Source organism: Impatiens glandulifera, chromosome 2 (assembly GCF_907164915.1).
Source record: "Impatiens glandulifera chromosome 2, dImpGla2.1, whole genome shotgun sequence".
NCBI classification, from domain to species: domain Eukaryota; kingdom Viridiplantae; phylum Streptophyta; class Magnoliopsida; order Ericales; family Balsaminaceae; genus Impatiens; species Impatiens glandulifera.
This window is the reverse complement of record NC_061863.1, coordinates 6,775,218-6,798,797: the sequence shown is the minus strand read 5'-3', so window position 1 is coordinate 6,798,797 and position 23,580 is coordinate 6,775,218. Positions and strand designations below refer to the sequence as shown.

Below are 23,580 nucleotides of genomic sequence, written 5' to 3'. Positions count from 1 at the left end.
CTAATTTAAAGGGGTAGTTGTGACACGTGAGATTATGCTAACCACTCCGATAATATACTCATATAAAAAAAAAAAAAAATTGTTTCTATACATGCTTTGTAGATTTGGTTTCAGATGTAAAAAAATGAACTAATAAATTTGTATACCTGTTTCCTAGTAAGTTTAGACCCATTAAGAAACAACAATTTATGTATCTTGTGTCAGATTAAGTTCAATTTCCAAACATATTTGTATCCATATGAAATCTGACAAATAAGGTCATCATAGGATGAATGTCATTCAAAATGCTTGTTCTTTCTTCAGAAGAAGTAGAACAGATGAAAGAAACACCAAAAATAGGCCATGATCGATCACAATGTTCTTCTGAGCTGCAATGTGTGATGGCCCGAAGGTTTAATCAAGTCGGCTTTCCCTCTTTTGTGTCTAAAAGTTATACAGGGACTCGTTTTCCTCTATACCGATCTATTACCTAGAAAATAAGACAATATCAAGAAAAACATTTGGAAACTATATCTTGTTAAGACAGATTCAGGACTTTTATTTTGTTTTGAAATTTGGAAATGAATCATTATAAATTAACATCAAATGGGACTTTTCAAATGATTTTGGATTCAGATACAAAGGAAAAAAGTGCTTCCAAATGGGGTGAAACACTTTTTGAATATGTTTTTGTATTTGGATATGAATCTAAAAAACAAAAATCTGAGAGATTGGTTTGTTCATGCATTTCCTAACTATTGAAACAAGATTATCGAAGATCAAACAATGCCTAGGACATAATTGTGGATAACATCGAGAAGACATACCGATCTAATAAATGGTTGCTGGAATAACCATCCAAGAATTGGGATCTTGTGCAGAAACACAGACAATGTTGGCCAGAAACCACTGTAAAAGATGATACACCATTAGCAGCTTCCTAAAATAGTGACAAAATACAATACAAGATAACAAACATTTGACGAACCTGAAGAGCACAATGAAGCCATATGCTTCTAGAATCATACCAAATACTGGCCAACCTATGACAACTAAAAAGAAACCCAAACCAAAGGAAAGTGTGCCCTGTAATTATCATCACGGAGAAATGAGTGAATCAAAGGAAAATAACATCAGAAAACAATGAAACATAGACAAGCTGCCTATAAAGATTGATAGTAGGGAAAATTTAACGTTTTTTGTTATAGATTGTGTCATTATGTAGTGAAAGGAAAATATTGAACATCTCCTATTTAATTGTCCATTCTTTTTTGTCTTTATTGAAGAGAATTATGAAATGTATGATGATCCTGAGATGGCATAGAGTGTGGAAAACAAAGGTAAGAGTTTCTACTCAAGCATCAGAAAATACTCTTCTGCTGCAATTGTGTACGAGACCTTGAGCCAAAAAAATGCCAAAAGTGTTTGATAAATTACAGAACAAATAAGAAAACCGATTCTAACAAGTTGCAAATTTATTTTTGTGTGAAAAAGATCAACTTTTCATTAAAAGGAAAACACAATATGCGTTTCATGAATTATAGATAGGAGGGAGAAGAGAAACAAAAACAAAAGAACAGAATAAGAAAAAGAAGGCTAAATGCCAATAAGATCAAACAAATTCTCAACCCGTACAAAATCCCCTTTTTCGAATAGAAGCAAACGCATGAAGTATAAAACCTTTGATTCTTTCTTTCAACTCCAATAGTACACATTTTGCAATTTATACAGTAGAAGCTGAAGAAAATAGACGAACAATCATACCAATTGGCTTTTGTGCAAAGAATGAAGTATGTATATTGACTAAACACTCATAATCTACTCCTACATAATCCCAATTACCCCTGCTATTTGAGAAATTGAGAGAATGGTTTGATCATTGATGTTACATTTGTCGTTTTTCAGTCACCTAGGTTAAGTTTATTCTTGCTATCTTTTTCTGCTTAATCTATCAAATTCTGATTTTTCAATACATCAAATAGAAATAAGTTAACAAACCTTGTAATTAGCCGGTCTTAAGAAAAACTGCAAAGAAGACTTGAATCCAATGGTTAAAGCCACCCCTGATAAGAATAGGATCTGATTCAGCATCACCAAAACATAACAATGTCAATCACTTATTACAAACTTGAACTACAATAACAGAGTTTTCAAAAAAATGAAACTTACATTTCCTATAGCGAGTAAGCCTTTGTCAAATAAGCATATTATACCCAAAGTTGAAAACATTACACCGAATGCAGTCAATCCTATTCCAATCTCTGTTTCATTACAGCAGATTTTGAATCAGATCCTCTTTCAACAGTCTCAGTTATTCACTAAAGATGTTTCCAATTCATAAATCAATGAAAACAAAACAAAACCCTAAATTCCTCTCAACACACATAAACGAAATGCACTTACTTTTACGGTCGTCCATTTCGAATGAGACCATGAAACAACGAACTCAGATAAACCTAGAAAGAGAACTGCAGAAAGTAGAACGAATCAACGAAAGTAATCGAATTTCATAATCTGAGAATCAAATTAACTGAAATGAGAATTACATTTACAAATAAGATTAGATCATGAAAGAAGAACAAGATCTTTGATCGATTTGTTCAAATGGAGATCTGATAGAAAGAGACACGAATTATTTTGCAAGAAATTTAACGGTTTATTTATTACATTTTTGTATTTATAGTGAGAAATAAATTTTATTTTTTATTTTAAAAAGTTATATCTAAATGATTCTAACAATTTTTAAAAGTGATTTTGATGGATATAAAATGGTAGTTTTTAAATCACTTTTAAGTAATTTTTATTAATTTTTTATATTATGATACAAATTATAAAATAATAATTTATTAATTTTTAATTAATTATTATAATATGTAACCAATATAACAAATATGAAATTTTTTTTTAATTATGATTAATATAAAAAAAATATAATAATAACAATAAAATGTATTTTAAAAATCAAATCTAGGAGATTAAAGGTAACCATAAATGATATGAAAATTATTTTAATTATTGAAAAAAATAACACAATATTCTTTATTTAGCAAATCTCGAAAATCTAATGCAAACTATGAGGAGGATCGCATAATGTAAACAACAAATATATTACTGTGAAAAAAACAAATATAGTTTCAAATTCAATAACAAATTTCCGAATATTGGTCTATAAATCATAAAAATACACTGCCCATTTATAATGTGATAATCGTATTACACAATTTTTCATATTGATACAAAATTTATTAATGTTATACATAAAGAAACTGAAAAATAGTCAAATTACTCGTAATAGTACCTAACTAAGGGAGAAAAGTGACATTATACATTTTATTCTAACACTAGCAAAAATAAAGATTAAAATAATCAATTATTTTTTAAAAAAATGTCAATAATATAATTGAATTGGGTCAAATTCTTCTCAGCAATAAAGCTATATCAAAGAAATAAAAGATTTTAAAGTTTTCTGATTTTGTTGTGACAATATAATTTGGTCACTTCTATTTATTTGTTATCAATGGCCCTTTTATATTTTTATACAACATTTCATCTTTTTTCCAATTTATTTAAAGAAATATGGTTTGTTCATTTTAAAATTAATCATTCATGTCTTAATATTTTTCTAACAAATAATATATTAAAATAAAATTCAAGCAAGTAAAACATGAAAGAAAAACAAAAGTAAGATATTTTATTAGTTATTTTGGTTTTACCAATAATATTGAATGAAGGAAGCAAAAGGCAGTATACCCCTTAGCCTCCAATATCATAATTGCTAAACAATGTTATAAACCATAACAAATAAAGTTTAACAAATCATTGGTTTGTTTACAAAGATGGAGTAGGAGATGGTGCGGCATTGCATAAATATTTGGGAAGAAATGTGAAAATATTGATATAAGGTACGCCTTTAGGGTAGCATGCAGAGTTGAAATCAGCAATAGTCTTGCAACATTTTGCGTTGAGGGGTGTTCGGTTGAATATGTTGTAGAAGATATCTAATCCGCAAGTATTTAATTTGAAAATTGCTCCGAGACATTGAATTGAGATTCTAGGTGTAGGCGGCGCGTTAGGGTTGGGTGGTCCAAAAGGGAATGGTAATTGGGCAAACCCGAGTTTGGCTGAGAGTGAAATCACGCTAAAGATTATTAAGACAACTAAACAAAATTTTGAAACCATTGTTATCGAGAAAGTTAAAATGAATTTTAGTTTTCTAAGTTTGATGTGCAAAAGAATAGGGTTGAAGGTTTTTTTATAGTAGAAATTAAGGTGTGAATCAATGAAAGATTATAAACATTATTAATAATATTATTATTTGATTATTGCGGATTATGAAAATTAAAGTAAGTTTAGTTTTATTTGGAAAGTGAGTAACTTCTAACCAAATCTTATAAAAGATAATATATCCTAAAACTAATTTTAATTTTAATCTATTTTTTAAATTATTTTCTTAAGCTTCTATACATTTTTGTATAAACATTTAATAATAATTAGTATTATTATTGAATTACTCTAGATTATATGAATATTGTTTAAAATGGAAATAAATTTAATTACTGAGGATTATGAAGATTAAGGTAAAAAATTCAAAGGATTACAGACATTTATTGTTAAATAATTACTTTGGATTATGAAAATTAAAGTGAAAATTAACTTGTTTTTGGAAAGTGAGTAAATATTTCCTTAAACTAATTTAAATTTAAACTTTAATCTATTTTTCATATTTGATCTTTTAAACATGATTCTTGTTATTTACTGCATTAGATTAAAAAAATAACAAAATAGTTTGTGAAAATATTTTTTATTTTATGAATTAGTAATAATGTCACAAATATTTAGAAGGTAAAGTATATGTTATTAAATTTGTCCACTAATTAAACCAACAATGATTTATTACACAAAAGAGTTATGTAAATAAATAGATAATATTAAAACATTATATATTTAAAATAATAATAATAATATTATTAATTTTGGAATAAAATATAAAAATATTATTAAACTGAAAATAATATAATAACTTATAAATATATTATTATTTATGAATTAATATATTATTTCCAATTTAATAATATTATTATATTTTATTCCAAAACTAATAATATTTAAAATATAATATTTTAATATTATCTATTTATTTACCTACTCTTTTATGTAATATATCATTATTGGTTTAATTAGTGGACAAATTTAATCACATACACTTTACATTTTAAATTATTTGTAACATTATTACCAGAGAAAAAAGTTATTTTCACAAATTATTTTGTTGAAATTTTGACACACTAATCTGTATTTTTTTTTTTTTTATCAAATGCAGTAAAAAAGGAATCGAATTTAAGAGATCAAATATGAAAAATAGGTTATAGTTTAAATTTAAATTGGTTTAAGGATATATAAGTTATTACATTAATTTTTTTAGAAGTTATTCACTTTCCAAAAACAAGTTTTGACTCTAATTTTAATAATTCAAAGTAATTAATTAACAATAATTATTAATGCATGTTTGTAATCCTTTTGGATTTTTTACTTTAATCTTCATGATCCACAAAAATTAAATTTATTTATTTTAAAAATTATCCATATATTAATTAAAAAATGATATAATCTAGAGTAATTAAATAATAATAATAATAATAATAATTATTATTATTATTATTATTATTATTAAATGTTTATAGTCCTTTTGAATAATTTGTTATTCAACTTCAATTATAAAATAACCTTCAAATTCATAAAGATAATATTAAATTTCTCTTTTAATTTCAGCTCTGATCAATATATTACAAATTAGTTATTTAAGAAAATAGAAGTTTAAGAAATTGACAAACAAAAATAATATAGGTTAAAATTAAAATTAGTGTAAGGATATATAAACTTTTATAATAATTTTTTTTCTTTCCAAATTATAAAGTTTTTACTTAAATTTTCATAAACCAGAATAATCAAATAATAATATTATTAATAAATGTTTAGAATTAGTTTAAGGATATATAAACTTTTATAATAATTTTTTTCTTTCCAAATAAAGTTTTTACTTAAATTTTCATAATCCAGAATAATCAAGGTAATAATATTATTAATAAATGCTTAAAATTAGTTTAAGGATATATAAACTTTTATAATAATTTTTTTTCTTTCCAAATTATAAAGTTTTTACTTAAATTTTCATAAACCAGAATAATCAAATAATAATATTATTAATAAATGTTTAAAATTAGTTTAAGGATATATAAACTTTTATAATAATTTTTTCTTTCCAAATAAAGTTTTTACTTAAATTTTCATAATCCAGAATAATCAAGGTAATAATATTATTAATAAATGCTTAAAATTAGTTTAAGGATATATAAACTTTTATAATAATTTTTTTTCTTTCCAAATTATAAAGTTTTTACTTAAATTTTCATAAACCAGAATAATCAAATAATAATAATATTATTAAATGTTTAGAATTAGTTTAAGGATATATAAACTTTATAATAATTTTTCTTTCCAATTAAAGTTTTTACTTAAATTTTCATAATCCTGAATAATCAAATAATAATATTATTAATAAATGCTTAAAATTAGTTTGAGGATATATAAAGTCTTATAATAATTTTTTTCTTTCCAAATAAAGTTAACTTAAATTTTCATAATTCTGAATAATCAAATAATAGTATTATTAATAAATGCTTATAATTTTTCTATTTTAATTCACATCTCAATTTCTACTATAAAAAAACATCCAACCTAGCTATTGTTTTCCGCATCAAATTTTAAAAATCTAAAACTAATTATCTCTTTCATTTTCACTCTATTGATAATTTGGTAACAATGGTTTCAAAAGTTTTTTACGTAGTCAATAATCTTTACCGTGATTTCACTTTCAACCAAAATCGGATATGCCCAATTACCATTTCCTTTTGGACCACCCAACCCTAATGCGCCGCGTACACCTAGAATCTCACCTTAATGCCTTAGAGCAATTTTCAAATTAAATACTCGTGGATTGGATATCTTCTACGACATATTCAACCGAACGACCCTCAACTCAAGATGCTGCAAGGCTATTGCTGATTTCAACCCGACATGCTACCCCAAAGGCGCACCTTCTATCAATATTCTCACGTTTCTTCCCAAGTTTCTATGCGACGCCGCTCCACCGTCTCATGCTCCATCTTTGTAAACCAATAATTTGTTATTATTTATAACCTTGTTTAGCAATCATGGTATAGGAGGCTAAGGGTACGTACAATGTCTTGCTTCCTTCATTCAATATTATTGGTAAAACAAAAATAGCTAATAAAATGTCTTCATTTTGTGTTCCTTTCAAGTTTTACCTACTTAATTGTTTTTTTAATATATTATTTTGTTAGAAAAACTATTAAGACATGAATGATTAATTTTGAAATAAACAAACATTGTTTCTTTAAATAAATTTGTATACAAATATAAAAGGACCATTGATAACAAATAAATAGAAGTGACACAACAAAATTAAAAAATTATTTCCAAACATATTTATCATCCAAATACACTATTACATTCCAAATGTATTCAAAAATTATTTTTCGATTTCACCATTAGATAGAGATTCAACTCCAATTCATCGCCCAAAAGTATTTTCAAACCAACCTATTATGTTTCGTAATTACTTCTCATAACAAGTTAATGACAAAAAACACAAATTACACACTTCAATTTCATGTGCTAATGCTAAGCATATCTCAAATAGAATATGTATACTTTATATGAATCTAAAATAAGATCAATATTCAAATGAGTTGAACACAAATCAATGTCTAAATATGGCTAACAAAAAATGATAACTAGACTTAATCCAAAGTGGACTATTTTGATGAACAAACCTAACATTTTTCAAAGATAACCCCCATGTGATCCTGTCTGCATCCATCCTTAAAAAGAGAACTATGTATATTAACAGCTAGTAAAGTATCATGTGATGTCAACTAGCAATTCCTTATGCTCCATACTTTCATAACATATTCAATTATCTTTATGATATGATTAATGTAATAGATTAAATGAAATGACAAAACAATATTGAGTTTTTGGATAAAAATTCAATAAACAAGCTTCTAGAAAGTTCAACTAATGATGTAATACTTGCTTTAAAAAGAAAAGAAAGAGAGCTAAGAAGATGATCTTCCCATATAGAGTTATAATTTGATCTTGGGTTATTTGATGGTTTTTTAAGAAAACTTTTCGAACACATTCATTCTATTGATGTATAAGATATTGTTTTAGATTTGTTGCTAAGTAGAATGTTACATTATGATTTCATTGATAGAAATGATAAATTATGAATTCGAATTAACAAATCATTTACATTTGATTTTAATAATTAGAACATCACAATATTCATGACACCAACTTCAATTCAGATTCTTTTAGCGAGAATCAAATCAAAAACTCTTTACAATAAGCTTCGCGAATATGTGAGTGAATTCCATTCAAGACCCTATAAATTTCATGGATTTGTTGATGATTCAAATCAGCAGTCACAAACCTAACCATTTCTCCTCTTATCTCCAAACAACTCCATCCTTCTTCCTTTCTTCCATGCCCTTCTACACCATCATTCTTCTTCTTCACTTCATTTCTCATCTTTGCAGCATCTTCCCACCTTCCATTTCTTGCATATATATTAGCCATGGAAACTTTCCAATAATTCCTGTTTGGTTCCATCACACCAAGGTGTCTAACTGCCCTCTCCGCAACCTCAACATTATTGAACAACAAACAAGCACCTAATAAAGCTCCCCAAACATCCCCTCCAGGAGACATTGTCATTTTGGCTATAAACGCTTCAGCTTCTTCCACTTTCCCAGCCCGACCCAAAAGATCAACCATACAAGCATAATGCTCCATTCTCGGCTCGATCTCCATTCTATCGAAAATCTCTAGACCTTCAGTTATCAATCCGTTGTGGCCACAAGCAGCGAGAATGTTAACGAACGTGATGTCATTCGGTTGATGAGTTTTCATGAGATGTTTGAAAATGCTGAGGGCTGAAATCCCATCGCTATTGATCCCATACGACATGATCATTGAATTCCATGACCCAACATCCTTTGAATTCATCTCAATGAATATCCTCTCCGATAAACATAAGTTACCCGATTTAGCGTACATGTCAATCAATGAATTCTGAAGAATTATATCGTTTATCATCCCGGTTCTTATAATATACCCGTGAATGATCTCACCCAACTGCAAACTCGCTAAGCTTGAACAGGCTTGGAGAGACGAAATCATAGTAACAAAATCGGGTGAGCTAATTTGGGTCAGAAGCTTTAACGCGTTTTCTGGTTGTTTATTCTTTACTAGACATGAAATCATCGTGTTCCAAGTGACAGTATCTTTGAATCTCATAATACCAAAAAGAAGATTAACAGAATCGTATCGATCATTTCGACTATACATTACTAAAAGAGAATTCTCTATAACATTACAAGGTAAAAAACCATTTTTCACCAAATACCCATGAATTCCTTCTCCAAGCTTCAAACTACAACCTTGGATCAGTTTAGCCATGGTTTCTATACAGAGGAAGTTACTTTCACCATTAAATGACATGAAACAGAAACTACAGAAGATTTTCACACCTTCATGGAAAAAACCATTGACTAAATACATCTCAACAAGAGAATTCATCACAAGCGAATTCCTAAACCATTCAGTTGATTTCACCACTAATCCATGTATGTATTGAAATAAACAAGTCTGGTTAATACAAGAACAAGCATGAAGAACACTTAGTATTGTTACCTCATTCGGTTGAACATCATCTTCTTGCATTCTAAAGAACAAATTAATAGCTTTATCAGCTCTTCCATTCCAAACATGTCCTGATATAGCTGAAGTCCAGGCAACAACATCTCTGTTACTTAACATATCTAACACCATCTCTGCAGATTCTGTTGATCCTGATTTAGCATAAGCATCTATCAAACAATTCATCAAAAACCCATCTGATGTTAATCCAAATTTAACTGCATAACAATGAATAACCCGAGTTAGTTCAAAGCTGCCCATTTTTGCACAAGCTTGTGTAAGAACAGCCAATGTATGTTCATTAGGTTGGAGATTCTCCAACATTTTCTTGAACAAGGATATTGCATCATGTTCTCTTTCTTCTTGGCAATAAGCCCATATTAATGAGGTCCATGATGCAACAGTTCTCAGCGGCATTTCATTGAACACTTTGTGGGCATCTTGTGTAAGATTACATTTTGCGTACATGGAAAGAAGGGAATTGCTGATGAGAACGTCAGTGGTGATACCCAGCTTGGATATTTGAGCATGGAGGGAAGAACCGAGGTTTGAATCTCTTCTTTTAGTGGAGAGAGACAGGGAATTGAGAACATTAGTGAACAATTCTTCATGAGGTTGAAATGTACAGTCTTTGATTCTCACGTTTGATTTTGGATTGATGAATAGCTTCTTCTGGTCTGGATTAGAGTTTGATTGAGAAAGATTAATGGGGAAATGATGAAGAACAATACACGACATGAGTAACCGGAAGAACACACTTGGGATGAAGATTTTTTTGATTTTTTATTTTGAAATGTTTATTTTGGTCCCTATACTATTAAATAAATATAAAATATTTTAGTAAAAATATTATATATGAGATTTGTTTTATTTATATTCTCATATATTTTGTGTATTTTTTGTTTACATATATCTCATTTAGAAAATATAAACAAATTTTGGATTTATTTTTTCTAAGAAAATTAAAATGATAGAAAATTTTGTATTATTATTATTATTATTATTACTTTTCACTAATTTATTCCATGTGTGTCATTGAAAATTTATGGGATTTATTTTATTTTCGTGTATTTGTATTGTAAAACTGTTATTTTGTAAAAAAATTGTATGCATTTAAAAGACACAATATTTGTTGATTAATTTTGTAGAAAAAATAGAATGGGAAATCATATTTATATATATATATATAAAATAAGGCCTTCTTCAGTTGGGTTATTGAAATAGTATAGAGAATGAAAAAATAATAATTAATAATTTTAACAAGGTGTAAATTTATTTATTTTAATTAAAAAAACTTAAAAAATATTAATATATATAAATAAAATATAAAATAATAATTAAAAATATAAAATATTTTAATATTTTAGTAAATGAATTGATTAATTTTATAATAGAGTGGAATGATGTTTAATTTTTTTAATTGTTTAAATCATTCAAAACCGAACTAACTCATACGAAACATAATTACAGTTTATTTGACAAGTTTTTTTCTAATTTTGTGATTCATAATTTTAGTTAAAATAACTACAATTAATCTTATAATTAAATAAGATACGACATAAAAATCAAAGGCTAATAGTTTCATTTTAAATTAAATTGAGTAAACAAAAATCATTTTGTGCTATTTCCTAAATTTAAAATAAAAAATCATAATTTTATTTTGATTAAATTTCAAGAGTTTTAACATTTTTTTATTTATAATTTCTTTCCTCCCTTCCCCTTCCCCTTCCTACTTTGAAAATTTTAAGATTTTATTTCCGTTTGTTTTAGCCTTTTTAAATAATTATTTGTAGCACTATTATATATTTTTTTTTGTTAATTAGGACTCAAAAGATTAAACTTTACAATAAAATGTTATAAATTGATCATTTAAAAAGATTTAAAAAAAAAAATCGAAATAAAACCCTAAATTCTTTGCGGGGTCATTGTTTGTCACTTGTTGCTTGCGTAGAGAGGAAGTCTTCCTCGTTCGGTCGTTAGTTGGAGCAGTAGGTGACTTTTGAAATAAAAAATTTTAATATCTCATTAAAATATGAATTTAAATAAAATAATATTTTAATTTTTTAAGTTTGATCTTTATTTAGGAATGTTCACAATATACCTGATAACACTGCCAAAATTTGTCACAATAATTAGATTTTTGTCAAAATATAAATAGTATGAGTGATTATGGATGACAATGGAACGATTCGGAATAGAGATTGCATTTATCATCTTCGTCCTGTTTTATTTTGGAGATTTATTCTTATTACCAATCTCATCTCGTTTGATTTTGGAGAATCTTTAAGGAGCATCGTTTATTTCTCTAAATAAAATAAAAATATATAAATGAATTTGGTGTCATAGATGATATTAAAATATTACAACACGTGATTAAACTTAAATCTAATACGAGAGAGAAATTTTATTACCATTTTTAACCACGTGTTATCACGTCATTTCCAACAACAATATTCTTAATTCTCACCTCTGTCATTACTCAATTTTATTTACTTTTGAAGTTACATTAATAAACAAATTATTTTATTTTATTAAAAAAATATAATGAATTCTATGTCTAATATCTAGTGTGTGAGAAACGGTTGAATACATTTAATAGGAGCCCATAACACATAAATAGACAAGTGTATATTAGATTAAGTCATTAAAATAATTTATGTTAGAAAATGGGAGAAGATCAATATTTGTTTTTTATTTACTAGTTGTGAGAGGCTTTTATAATAGATCTGAGTATATATATTTTTTATGTTGGCAAGGAAACTAAAGATAAAAAAAATTGAAATGGTCAAGGTTAAATAGTTAATCACATTGTTCTTTATACTAAAAAAAATATGGTTGAACTTTATTCATAAATAAGTATACAAAATCAGGTTATGGGTTCGATTTCATTTTAAAAACGTTTTAAATGCAAACGAGGTCATGATTTTGATTTGTCATGTTAGTTTGTTTTTTTAAAGTGGGTCTTCCTGACTAAAATGTTAAACTTGTTTTTCTCTATCAACAATAAAGATCATCATGTGAATTCATGGACTCTAATTTAATTCAAAATTATATATTTGAAAACAATAAATTAAAAACAATTTAAATAAATATTATTAAAATATTTATTTCACATACAACTATGATAAATCTAGTGTCAACTGTTTGGTAAAGAGTTCGATTCTCATTAATAAAAAAATATATAAAAAAAATATAGGTTCAACATTTTAATTTTTTAAATTAAAAACAAAATATTAGTTCGATAGGTTAACTTTTTAAATTTAATAAAATATGATATCTTATTGATATTGATAGGTTAACTTTCTAAATTAAAAAAAAAACATTGGTTCAAAAGGTTAACTTACTAAATTAAAAAATATATATATTTTGATATTTTAATTTTTTTAATTTAAAAATAAATATTATTAATTAAACACGTTAACAATAATGTAAATAATAAAATAATAAGATATTTTGTTTAAAAAAAATATTATAATTACATTTCTGAATTAAAAAAATATATTTGAGAATTATAAAATCACATGTTTATTATCGATTAAACACGTTAACAAATGATAAAATAATAAGATATTTATCTTATATTTGAAAAACATATAAAAAACAAATATTATAATTATATTTTTGAACTAAAAAAATAGATTTAAAAATTATAAAATCACATTATTTGAATTTGGTTGAAATTCTAATTCTAATTACCCATTATAATCTTATAAATTAAATCATGGTTAACAAAATCTTCACAAGAATGTATAGGGAATGATATATAAAATTTTTATTGAATTGAAAATATAAAAATATCTCTCCCAAATTTCCAATCCATTTAAAATGAGACACATCATTAACTACATATTTTTGTCAAGATTAACTTTATTTATTTTTTTAAAGTTAACAAATACACTCTTAACTGTAAGAAATTATTTATTCATTATTTACTTTGTCAACTAAATTTGTTTGTATCAACCCTTATGAATGGAATATTTTATTTAGGTTATTCAAAGGTTGGCCATTGAGTCTTGATTGATTCTCATATATTAAAAAACAATAATATCTTTAAATGATTTTTGTAGACTTTATCTCAAACATCATATATTCATGTTGTTAATGGGTGATTCCATTTTTTTGAGAAAGAGTATTTTATATTTCAATTTTTCTCTATTATTTGTGTTTGAATATTAAAGGACAAGAAAATAAAAATTATTGAGAATGAATGTGACCAACTATAAAATTTCCCATTAAAATGGTTAATGGTTATAGGTTGGCAGTTGGTAATTAATTGTTTTTGGCCCTACTGTTATTGAATTAATAATTCCATATCAAATTTTATTTGTTAACAATTTTTATAAATTATTTAATCAAGACTTAAGTTTGTAAGTGCTAAGTAGCTGAAATTTTAATTTCATTATTATATTATTGAAAGTATATTTGAAATTTTATAATAGATTTGGTGAATTAAAATATATTGATAAGAAAGTCACGAATTCAATTTTATTTAAAATGCTTTAAGTTGAAATTGAAGATTATAAGATCATGTTTAGCTTCTTAAATTCAAAAATAAATAGATAATAATAATATTAATAAAAATTATTTATCAAATATACATTGAGCCCTTTTTTAAGTTCAGTCAGATTTTGATGAGAAAATATTGATAATTTTTTTAAATGTTTATTTAGATAACATTATATTATAAAAAATAACTAGATAAGATTATATTTTAAAATATAACTTAATTTGATATATATTTATTAATTTGTTAATTTTTATCATCTATTTCAAACTCAATTCAAGCTATAAAATAAATTAATTTTATATCAATATAGTTGTATAACATTAACATTTTTTTCCATTTATTTGGTTTGTTTTGAAAACACATAAAATTGTAGCTGAATTTAAATAGAATGGTTATTAAATTTGTTAATATATATATATAATTCATATTCAATAATATTATATTATATCATATCATATAAATTAATATTAGAATGACATATTTTAAAAAAAAAATTAACTTTTTCAAACTTAAAGTGATAAAATCTAATTTGGATAAAACAACAAAATTGAACAAGGAAGGAATTGACTGAAATTCTGAATGAGTTCAATGAAATGGACATGTCCTATAAATATAATTCAAGGAATTGACTTTGAAATTAAAACTTTCAGAAAAAAATACCTGAACTTCAAGGACCTTTAGAAAAAAAAAACATATAAATACATAAATGGGGCAATCAATAAATAATTTTCTAATTTATTTTTGTCAATTTTTATATAAGTGATAAGTTTTTATATTAGCCTAAATCATTGAAGCTTGGTTCCCATTTATGTGATTTAAAGTCTTATCATGTCATAGATAACATTTTAATATGAAGTTCAAACTAATTGAAAAATAAAATTATTATATTATATTTAAATCAGTTTGCACTCAATTCAATAGACCACTTTAAATATTAGCATAACTATACACTGGCATAATCAATGTCAATAATATCCTAAGATTTATAATATTTTAAATATTAAAAAAAGTTATCATTTGATCATAAAAAAACTTAAATAAATCAATTTTCATTAAATAATAATTATAAAAAAATAATAACCAAATAACTCATTAATGACTTTTTTTTAAAATAATCCGAAAACATCTTGTTATTATTAGTCTTGCACTTTATAATTATACAATGCTATTAATTTAATTTTATTCAAATAACCCATCATCGTGTCCCATTATTAATTTTATCAATGAAATTAGATAAGATATTAATTATATTAAAAAATTTATAACATTTTAAAGTATTAAAACATATATATTTTATCATTTTATCTAAATAATCAAAATTTCTATATATTTACATCAAATAGAAGTTTATTCAAAGAATCCAAATAATATAAAAAAAATCCTACATGAAGTCGTTTAAATATTAATCACTTATTAAAAGATTTTTGTAATTATAAAATTGAAGTACTATGTTTTATACAGCTATACTCAATTATATCAAATCAAATTATTCAGAAAAAAAAATATCACATCTAATTATTAAGAGAGATGAGAGTAGTTATTGTGCCATATTTTTCAATAATGGTATTTTATGTATTTTATGTTATTGCCCTTTCATTTTAGATTGAAATCCACTTATAATTTTTTTTTTATATATTTTTTAAATTTGATTTATTTTACAAATGAATTTGTAATATTCATAAATAATTTCTTTAAATGCATAAACACAAATATAATAATTACCATTTTCAATTGAGCTATTTTTTCTAGGCCGTTTGGCATGCATTTATTTTGTCTGCATCTAAAAAAGTTAGATTGTGTCATGTTGGTCTAAATTTATGATATTCTAAAATCTATTTTTATATTAAGTTAAGTAAAAAAATATGGATAATAATTTGGGCCATAATCCAAAATATAAATTTTATACCAAATAAGTATATTTCTAAACAATGAAGGCCTTGTTTTCAGATGGATTTAAAAAAAAACAACTCTATTCAAATATCATTTTATCTGCATTTTATAAATTATATCACTCAATCATTAACTAAAACAATAAAATACTCAAAAACTATTTTTTTTTTATCATATATCAATACACCTTTTTTATATAAATAAAATAAACTCCTTAAAATTACTAACAGTTAATGTTTTTTAAATTATTTAAAAAACTCAAAACAAGCTCCTTGTTCGGATTTTTTTTTTTAATTTGAATTATGAAATTTTTTTTAATAAAAAATATTTAAAAAGTATTAATATATAATATAAAAATATATATCATAAGAGAAAGGATGGTGAATTTGGAAAATAAAACAACTAGTTGAAAAATAACAAATTTTTCATTTTTTTCTCTCCTTCTTACACCTATTATATTTTTTAAGTAGCCATAGAATGACGTGTCACCCCAACTTAAAAAGGATATTTGACCAGATGACCCTTTGGGACTAAAATGAACTTATGACCAGCGAATAATTTTAAATGCGCGGGTGACGATTTCATATTTTTTTTTTGACGAAATTGTCCCTATCGCGAGACGCAACCAGATGCCCTGCGAAAAGTCCACATTCGCGAGACACAAATCTTATTTTATTTTTAAAAAAATTTGCGTATCGCGATTGTCGTTGCGTCTCGCGAACGCCAGTTGCGTCTCGTAATTGTGGACTTTTCACAAGAAATCCGGTTGCGTCTCACGACAGAGACAATTTCGTCAAAAAATATGAAGTGGTCACCAGCGCATTTAAAATTATGAACGGGTCACCCGCTCATTACCCCTGTTATAAGGGTCATTTCCAAATTTCTCCTTAAAAAAGATAAAGTGTAAGGAGAGAAGATAAATAAAATTTATTATTTTTTCACCCAATTAAATTGCAACACATCATCTCTCATTCTCTCTCCAATGCAGTGTCATGTTTATCTTACTTATAAAACATTTATACACAAAAGTGAAACATCACCATTTTTATTTTTATTTTTATTTTTATTTGAGGATAGATGAAAATGAAACATTGTCATTATAAAAAAGAAATGGAATCAAAATGTAATATTAACCTATACAAATGTATTTACATTTTTTTATTCAATTAATTTAAAATAAAAAAGTCCACTTTCATTATCATATATATATATATATTACTCTTTTCTAATACCTACTTTGCATATTCGCATTTCTCTGAATTTCAGAGAACCCCGCGTGCAAGTTAGCAAGCTTCAGAGAGAGAGAGAGAGAGAGAGGAGAGATGGCTATGGAGCAGACTTCTTCTTCAAGAGATGTTGGTAATATGAAAGGCGTACTAACACATGGAGGTCAATATGTTCGCTACAATGTCTTCGGAAACATGTTTGAGGTTTCCCGTAAATACGTTCCTCCACTTCGTCCTGTTGGAAGAGGCGCCTATGGTCTTGTCTGGTCAGCTATACAGTCTTTTATCTTCTTCTACACTTTGTTAATAATCTCTCTTTTTAGAAAATTTAATCGTGAGTTCAAAGTTATGAGTTGAAAGTTATGATTCATCTTTTATGTGAATAAAGCTACTTAAAATCTCGATTCTTAAAGTTATTTCCATTTTCTTTTATAAAGTTAGTGCAATTGATTTACAGATCTTCTCTATTAGAATTGTTTACTTTTAATTTTAAGATTACTTTTGATTACAGTGCTGCTGTGAATTCCGAGACAAAAGAGGAGATTGCGATCAAGAAGGTTGGTAATGCATTTGACAATGTAATTGATGCTAAGAGAACCCTAAGAGAAATCAAGCTCCTTTGTCATATGGATCACGAGAATGTAAGATCTCAATTCATGTTATATTTTTCATTGATCTTCTTTATTAGTATTTCCATGGATATGAATAGAGTTTTAGAAACATTTTGAAACATAGTTTAGTGGCAAGAGACTTTATAGTCTAATTATCAATTTCTCATTGAAAGCATGAGATTGAAGTTGAAGTTTTTTTTTGATATGGCAGGTGGTTGCTATCAAGGACATAATACGACCACCAAACAAGGAGAATTTTAAAGATGTTTACATGGTTTATGAATTGTTGGACACTGATCTTCATCAGATAATTCGATCTGATCAACCATTGACTGATGACCATTGTCAGGTTCGCCAAGATATCATAACACCATTACTTTGACCATTGATGAATAGTTCGGTTTTATAAACAAAGTTCATTTCATTGAAAAGGAAAACAGTTTATTTTATTTTATTTAAGATCTAATGGTATAAATCAATGAATGAAAGCAGTAAAAGAAATAAATAATCGGAGATGCAAAAAACCCCTTTACATGGAACCTGCTCATGACCGACTCCCACAAGAGGGTTAATTGTCATGAGCTATCCAGTGAAACTGAAACAAACCGATTGGAACCATTTGGTGAAATTGGTTATATATATAATGACTTATTTTTCTTTCTTTTTTGTTGGAAACATTTGTAGTACTTCATCTACCAGCTATTACGAGGACTGAGATACGTGCATTCAGCAAATGTTTTGCACCGTGATCTGAAGCCAAGCAATTTGTTCCTAAATGCAAATTGTGACCTTAAGATAGGGGATTTTGGATTGGCAAGAATAACTTCAGAGACAGATTTCATGACGGAATATGTAGTCACTCGATGGTACAGGGCACCAGAGTTGCTGCTTAATTGTTCAGATTATACTGGTGCAATTGACGTTTGGTCTGTTGGTTGCATTCTTGGTGAAATTCTTAACAGAGAACCTTTGTTTCCTGGCAAAGACTATGTTCATCAGCTGAAGCTTATAACTGAGGTATTGCTATTTATGTTGCACATTTCAATTTTCTCTTTTTTTAAACTTCTTGTGAGCATTTGAGAGTGAGAGATGGGAACAATCTTAACTGACTGATTTTTTCTGTATTAAATAAATAAAATACATACAGTAACTTATACACCAAAGAATAACTAAAATTAAATCAAGTGTGGTTTACTAAAGACATAACCATAACCCATTACGTCCACTACTATATATTGGTAATTTCTACAGTCCCCCTCAAATTAGGTGGTACAAATTGTACATCCTTAACTTGTTGCACATGTCTTTAAATACTCTTTGGAAGTGCTTTGATGAGGATATCAGCAACTTGTAATCGGAATAGTATGTGAGAAATGTCAACAATCCTGGTGTCAATTTTCTCTGAGATAAAGTGTTTGTCTATCTCGATAAGTTCAGTTCTATCATGATGGACTGGATTCTTTGAGATACTAATGGCAGATAGATTATCACAACGAAGCTTGATGACTTTGTTGTCACATGTTTCGAGTTCCTTTAGTATTCTGTGAATCAATATTCCTTCACATAATTCGAGGGTGAGGGCTATTAGTTATTGCTTCAACACTACTTCTAGAGACAACCAATTGCTTCTCCAAGTAACCAAGTTTCCCCAAACAAACGTACAATAGGCTGATGTGGATCTTCTATCGGTAATGTCTCCAGCCCAATCTCCATCTGAATATCATGGTCTTGATTCTTCAAAAGCATTAGCCCTTTTCCTGGCGTACCTTTTAATGTATCTTAGGATTCTGTAAACAACATCCATGTGAGCTTGAGTGAGATAATTCATAAACTAACTTACTACACTCATGAGAAACCCTATGTCAGGTCGTGTGAGATAGATATATAAGGCGACCTACCAGTCTTTAATATCTTCCCTTATCAACTAGAACATCAATACATCATATTTCCCCGATTTTATTTTGTTGTAGGGGTTATAGGTGTGTCACTTAGTTTGCAACCAAACAACTCATTTTCTTTCAATAAATCAAGAATATCTTGCGTTTTCATAAATATACCTCTTGTTGATCTAGCCAGTTACATGCTGAGAAAGAACATGGGATGTCCAAGATCTTTTGTGTCAAATTCTCTTGCCAAAACTTTCTTCAATATGGCAAGTTCTTCATCATCATCTCTTGTGAGAAGGATATCATCAACATTTACAATGAGAATGTATTTCTTTGATTCCCTTAAAGTTTTAATAAACATAGTCTGATTGACTTGTTTATTAATGACAAATCTCACAAACTTATCCAACCATGCACGAGGGAATTGTTCGAGTCCGTACAATGACTTTTGTGAAGTTTGCGCACCTTGTTTCCTTGAGGTCATTTCTTAGGCCAGGAGGGATTTCCATGGACATTTCTTCTAAGTCACCATTCAGGAAGACATTCTTCACATCTGTACAACGGCCAATCATCATTTGCAGCTAATGCATATAATATTATGATAGTGTTCAACTTAATCACTGGAGCAAAGGTCTCATGATAATCAATATCATATATAGCCTTTTTGCAACAAGGCGTGTTTTGAACCTTTCAACTGAGCCATCCGCCTTGTGCTTTACTTTAAATATACACTTGCATGGATTTCTTATCATGTGGGCAAGTCACAAATTAACCACTTTCCATTCTTTTGAAGAGCATCTACTTCCTCCAAAACTGTCCCTTTCGAATGAGGATATTTTTGAGAGCCTCATTAACATCTTTAGGAATCTTAGTGTTGTCATGATTAGCAATGCAAGCTCGATAGTTTGAAGACAACCTTTGGTATGAGACATAATTACCGATCAGGTGCTTTGTACAAGTTCCTGTTATTTTCCTTGAGGCAATAGGCACATCAAGATTGTCGTAAGTAGATAAATAATTATCATGTTCAAGTCACATACATGTGTCTAAATGATCTCTTGGACTTGAACTCAGTTCCGATGATTGATGTTGTGGTGATGAGTGTGCTCAGCCTCTTTTCCTTTGCCTTGAGTATGTACAGAGAAGTGGATGATTTTATAATGGAGAAGATGATGTTGTAATGGAAGTAGTTGAGAGGTGGAGCAGAAGTTGAAATGAGAAAAGGATTTGTTGCAGATACTGGCCCAAATGAAATTGCAGTTGGGCTGGAAGACATTAGGAATCTGGGCTGTTGCAGTTGATCTGGAAGACAATGGATCAGCAGCATTGGACAGCATATATGGAGCGGCAGTGAACAGAATATTCGACCGTGGAATAAAAATATGCTATTGGAGGTTCAATTAAATTTGAATTATCAAATGAATTATGGTATACAAATGATTTCTCCCCCTGAATATCGGAAGCTAGATAATAGCATTTATTCTCCAAAAACCTTTCATCCATTGTGGTGTAAAATCTTTTAGTATTGAGAGAATAACACCTGTAACCTTTTTGAGATGGTGCGTAGCCAAAATATTTTCAGGCATTTCAAAAATGGCTAGTTTTCTACGATTATGAGCGTGAATGTGAACAAATGATGAACAACCGAATACTTTAGGAGGTAGATTATGTTATATGATTTTTGTAGTGGAAAGGATTGAAGTAAGGCTTAAATTGGACTTTGGAATTTTAGAACCTGAGAAGACATATGGTTGATGAGATAAGTAGCAATAGAGTAGGCCTTCCCTCAAAAATTTTTGGAACATGAGAAGCAAATAGGAGTGTTCTAGTTACTTTAAGAAGATGTTGATTCTTGTTTTTCGCTTAGAAGCAAAAAGGAGTGATCTAGTTACTTTAAGAAGATGTTGATTCATGTTTTTGGCAACTCCATTTTGTTGCGGGAGTGTCAACACATGAATTTAGATGTAGAATTCCTCTAAAAATAAAGAATTGTTCTAGCTTTGGACAAAAAACTCTTTAGCATTATCGGTTTTAATGACTTGTATAGAAGTTTGAAATTGAGTTTGGATCATTATATAGAATTGTTGGAAAATCGTTTCAACCTCGGATTTTCTTCCACAAAGACATGTTAAATGAAACAAACCACCACCGATAATTGTTGTGAGTTTTGACACTAACATTGCAAAGGTTTAAAAACAGCATAATGAACTCGAGGGAAAGAAGTACGAGAATGTTTTGCAAACTGACAAATTTCACATTGATAAATAAACGGGGAAATAGTTTCGAAAGATACATGAAACTAAGATGACCTAATCTCTAATGGCACAACATGGTATCAACATTTGTATCTAAACTGGAATGAAAAGCTGAAATGGGAAATTTGTATACGAGTTTTTTCCCAATATTTCAAAAACAGTAGAATGTTTTCATTTCTGATTCATTTGTTGGAAACAGCTATTGGGTTCACCCGACGATGCCGATCTTGCTTTCCTCCGTGCTGATAACGCGAGGAAGTACTTTAAACTGCTTCCAAAGTATCCGAAGCAACAATTCTCCGCCAGATTTCCAAATATGTCACCTTTGGCTATTGATCTGATGGAGAAGATGCTGATTTTCGATCCAAACAAACGTATTACAGGTATGGTATTCAAGTTATATGTCACCTTTGGCTATTGTTTCTTTCGCGAAAATGCTTAGTCATGTTTTGCACTGTTGTTTTTACACAGTTGAAGAAGCAATCTGTCATCCTTACCTGTCATCTCTCCACGATATCAACGATGAACCGGTCTTCCCTGGACTTTTCCATTTTGATTTCGAACAATCGACATTTACAGAGGAGGACATCAGGGAGTTAATCTGGCAGGAATCGCTAAACTTCAATCCGAATCCTACCAATTGAAAAAAAGTTTGTCTTGCTGATGCAGTGTATATGGAAAATAAAGGTATTAGAGATGTTATAATTTGAATTCTGCATAAACCTTTTATCAAATATTATTACTGTCTGTATTGTTGTGTTAGATCTTGTATTTTATATCATCCTTTGTTTATTAGGCTCTAAAATGAAATAAATATCTATGTATTTGTAGTTTTTTTTTCTTAATGGAATCTTTGATGACTTTGTTTCTTTTATTTGGATATAGATGAAATAATTCTAACTCTTTGATAATCTAGTGTTTATGCCTGGTATACATTAATATCTTTTGTTATGGAAGTTTTTGAATAAAGATTCTACTTTGTTGTAATGATAAGGGAAACTTTTTTGCAAAAATATGGTAGGGTTTGTGTTGGTTTTTTTAATAAACTTTAGAGATGTGTTCATTCGAAACCTCTCTTGTTTTCTGCAAAATATTTAGGAACGTTTCTTGTGTTTCTCTCGATTTCAATAAAAATGATATTTTTTTATTAAAAAATAATTACATTTTTTTTTGTGGGAATTGATTTTGAAAGAGAAAAAGTTACAAATTTATGAATATGTATTTAGTTAAATTATGTTTCAAAATATTTTTCATTTTTTTAACATCTGAATGAGACTTACACACAAAAGTTATTTTTAAGAATTTTTTGGTTAAAATTTAGATTTAGTTCTATAAAGTCTTTTCAAAATAATAAATATTTTATAGATGGTATTTTGTTGCTACTTTCTTCGCAACTTTTTTTATTTATTATTGAGTTTCATAATTACTTTTCTTTTAATAAAT

General features: G+C 27.5%; 3 protein-coding genes across 3 annotated transcripts; 1 reads left to right on the top strand and 2 right to left on the bottom strand.

Annotated features, from left to right (window-relative positions):
- Positions 1-171: 171 nt before the first annotated feature.
- LOC124927589 (vesicle transport protein GOT1-like) lies at positions 172-2,623 on the bottom strand. Its single transcript, XM_047468034.1, has 7 exons — positions 2,526-2,623; positions 2,383-2,447; positions 2,149-2,240; positions 1,978-2,058; positions 968-1,065; positions 807-888; positions 172-469 (listed from the first exon to the last, which is right to left on the bottom strand). Exons 2-7 carry the CDS (start codon positions 2,411-2,413, stop codon positions 431-433), a joined length of 423 nt encoding a protein of 140 aa, XP_047323990.1. The 5' UTR covers positions 2,414-2,447; positions 2,526-2,623; the 3' UTR covers positions 172-430.
- Positions 2,624-8,385: 5,762 nt separating this feature from the next.
- On the bottom strand, positions 8,386-10,500 carry LOC124924241 (pentatricopeptide repeat-containing protein At3g57430, chloroplastic-like). Its single transcript, XM_047464301.1, has one exon. It carries the CDS (start codon positions 10,498-10,500, stop codon positions 8,386-8,388), a length of 2,115 nt encoding a protein of 704 aa, XP_047320257.1.
- A 6,908-nt stretch (positions 10,501-17,408) lies between these two features.
- On the top strand, positions 17,409-23,010 carry LOC124925483 (mitogen-activated protein kinase homolog MMK2-like). Its single transcript, XM_047465492.1, has 6 exons — positions 17,409-17,651; positions 17,897-18,026; positions 18,208-18,345; positions 18,681-19,013; positions 22,337-22,520; positions 22,609-23,010. Exons 1-6 carry the CDS (start codon positions 17,482-17,484, stop codon positions 22,779-22,781), a joined length of 1,128 nt encoding a protein of 375 aa, XP_047321448.1. The 5' UTR covers positions 17,409-17,481; the 3' UTR covers positions 22,782-23,010.
- Positions 23,011-23,580: the final 570 nt, after the last annotated feature.

What these genes read in the sequence shown, in the direction of transcription:
- LOC124927589 (XM_047468034.1), bottom strand. Translation starts at nt 2,413, where the DNA reads ATGGTCTCATTCGAAATGGACGACCGTAAAA. An exon ending in CGAAATGGACGACCGTAAAA is followed by an intron (nt 2,241 to 2,382) that starts GTAAGTGCATTT and finishes GTAATGAAACAG; the next exon opens with AGATTGGAATAGGATTGACT. An exon ending in TAAGACCGGCTAATTACAAG is followed by an intron (nt 1,066 to 1,977) that starts GTTTGTTAACTT and finishes TGATAATTACAG; the next exon opens with GGCACACTTTCCTTTGGTTT.
- LOC124924241 (XM_047464301.1), bottom strand. Translation starts at nt 10,500, where the DNA reads ATGTCGTGTATTGTTCTTCATCATTTCCCCATTAATCTTTCTCAATCA.
- LOC124925483 (XM_047465492.1), top strand. Translation starts at nt 17,482, where the DNA reads ATGGCTATGGAGCAGACTTCTTCTTCAAGAGATGTTGGTAATATGAAA. An exon ending in AGCTGAAGCTTATAACTGAG is followed by an intron (nt 19,014 to 22,336) that starts GTATTGCTATTT and finishes TGTTGGAAACAG; the next exon opens with CTATTGGGTTCACCCGACGA. An exon ending in TCCAAACAAACGTATTACAG is followed by an intron (nt 22,521 to 22,608) that starts GTATGGTATTCA and finishes GTTTTTACACAG; the next exon opens with TTGAAGAAGCAATCTGTCAT.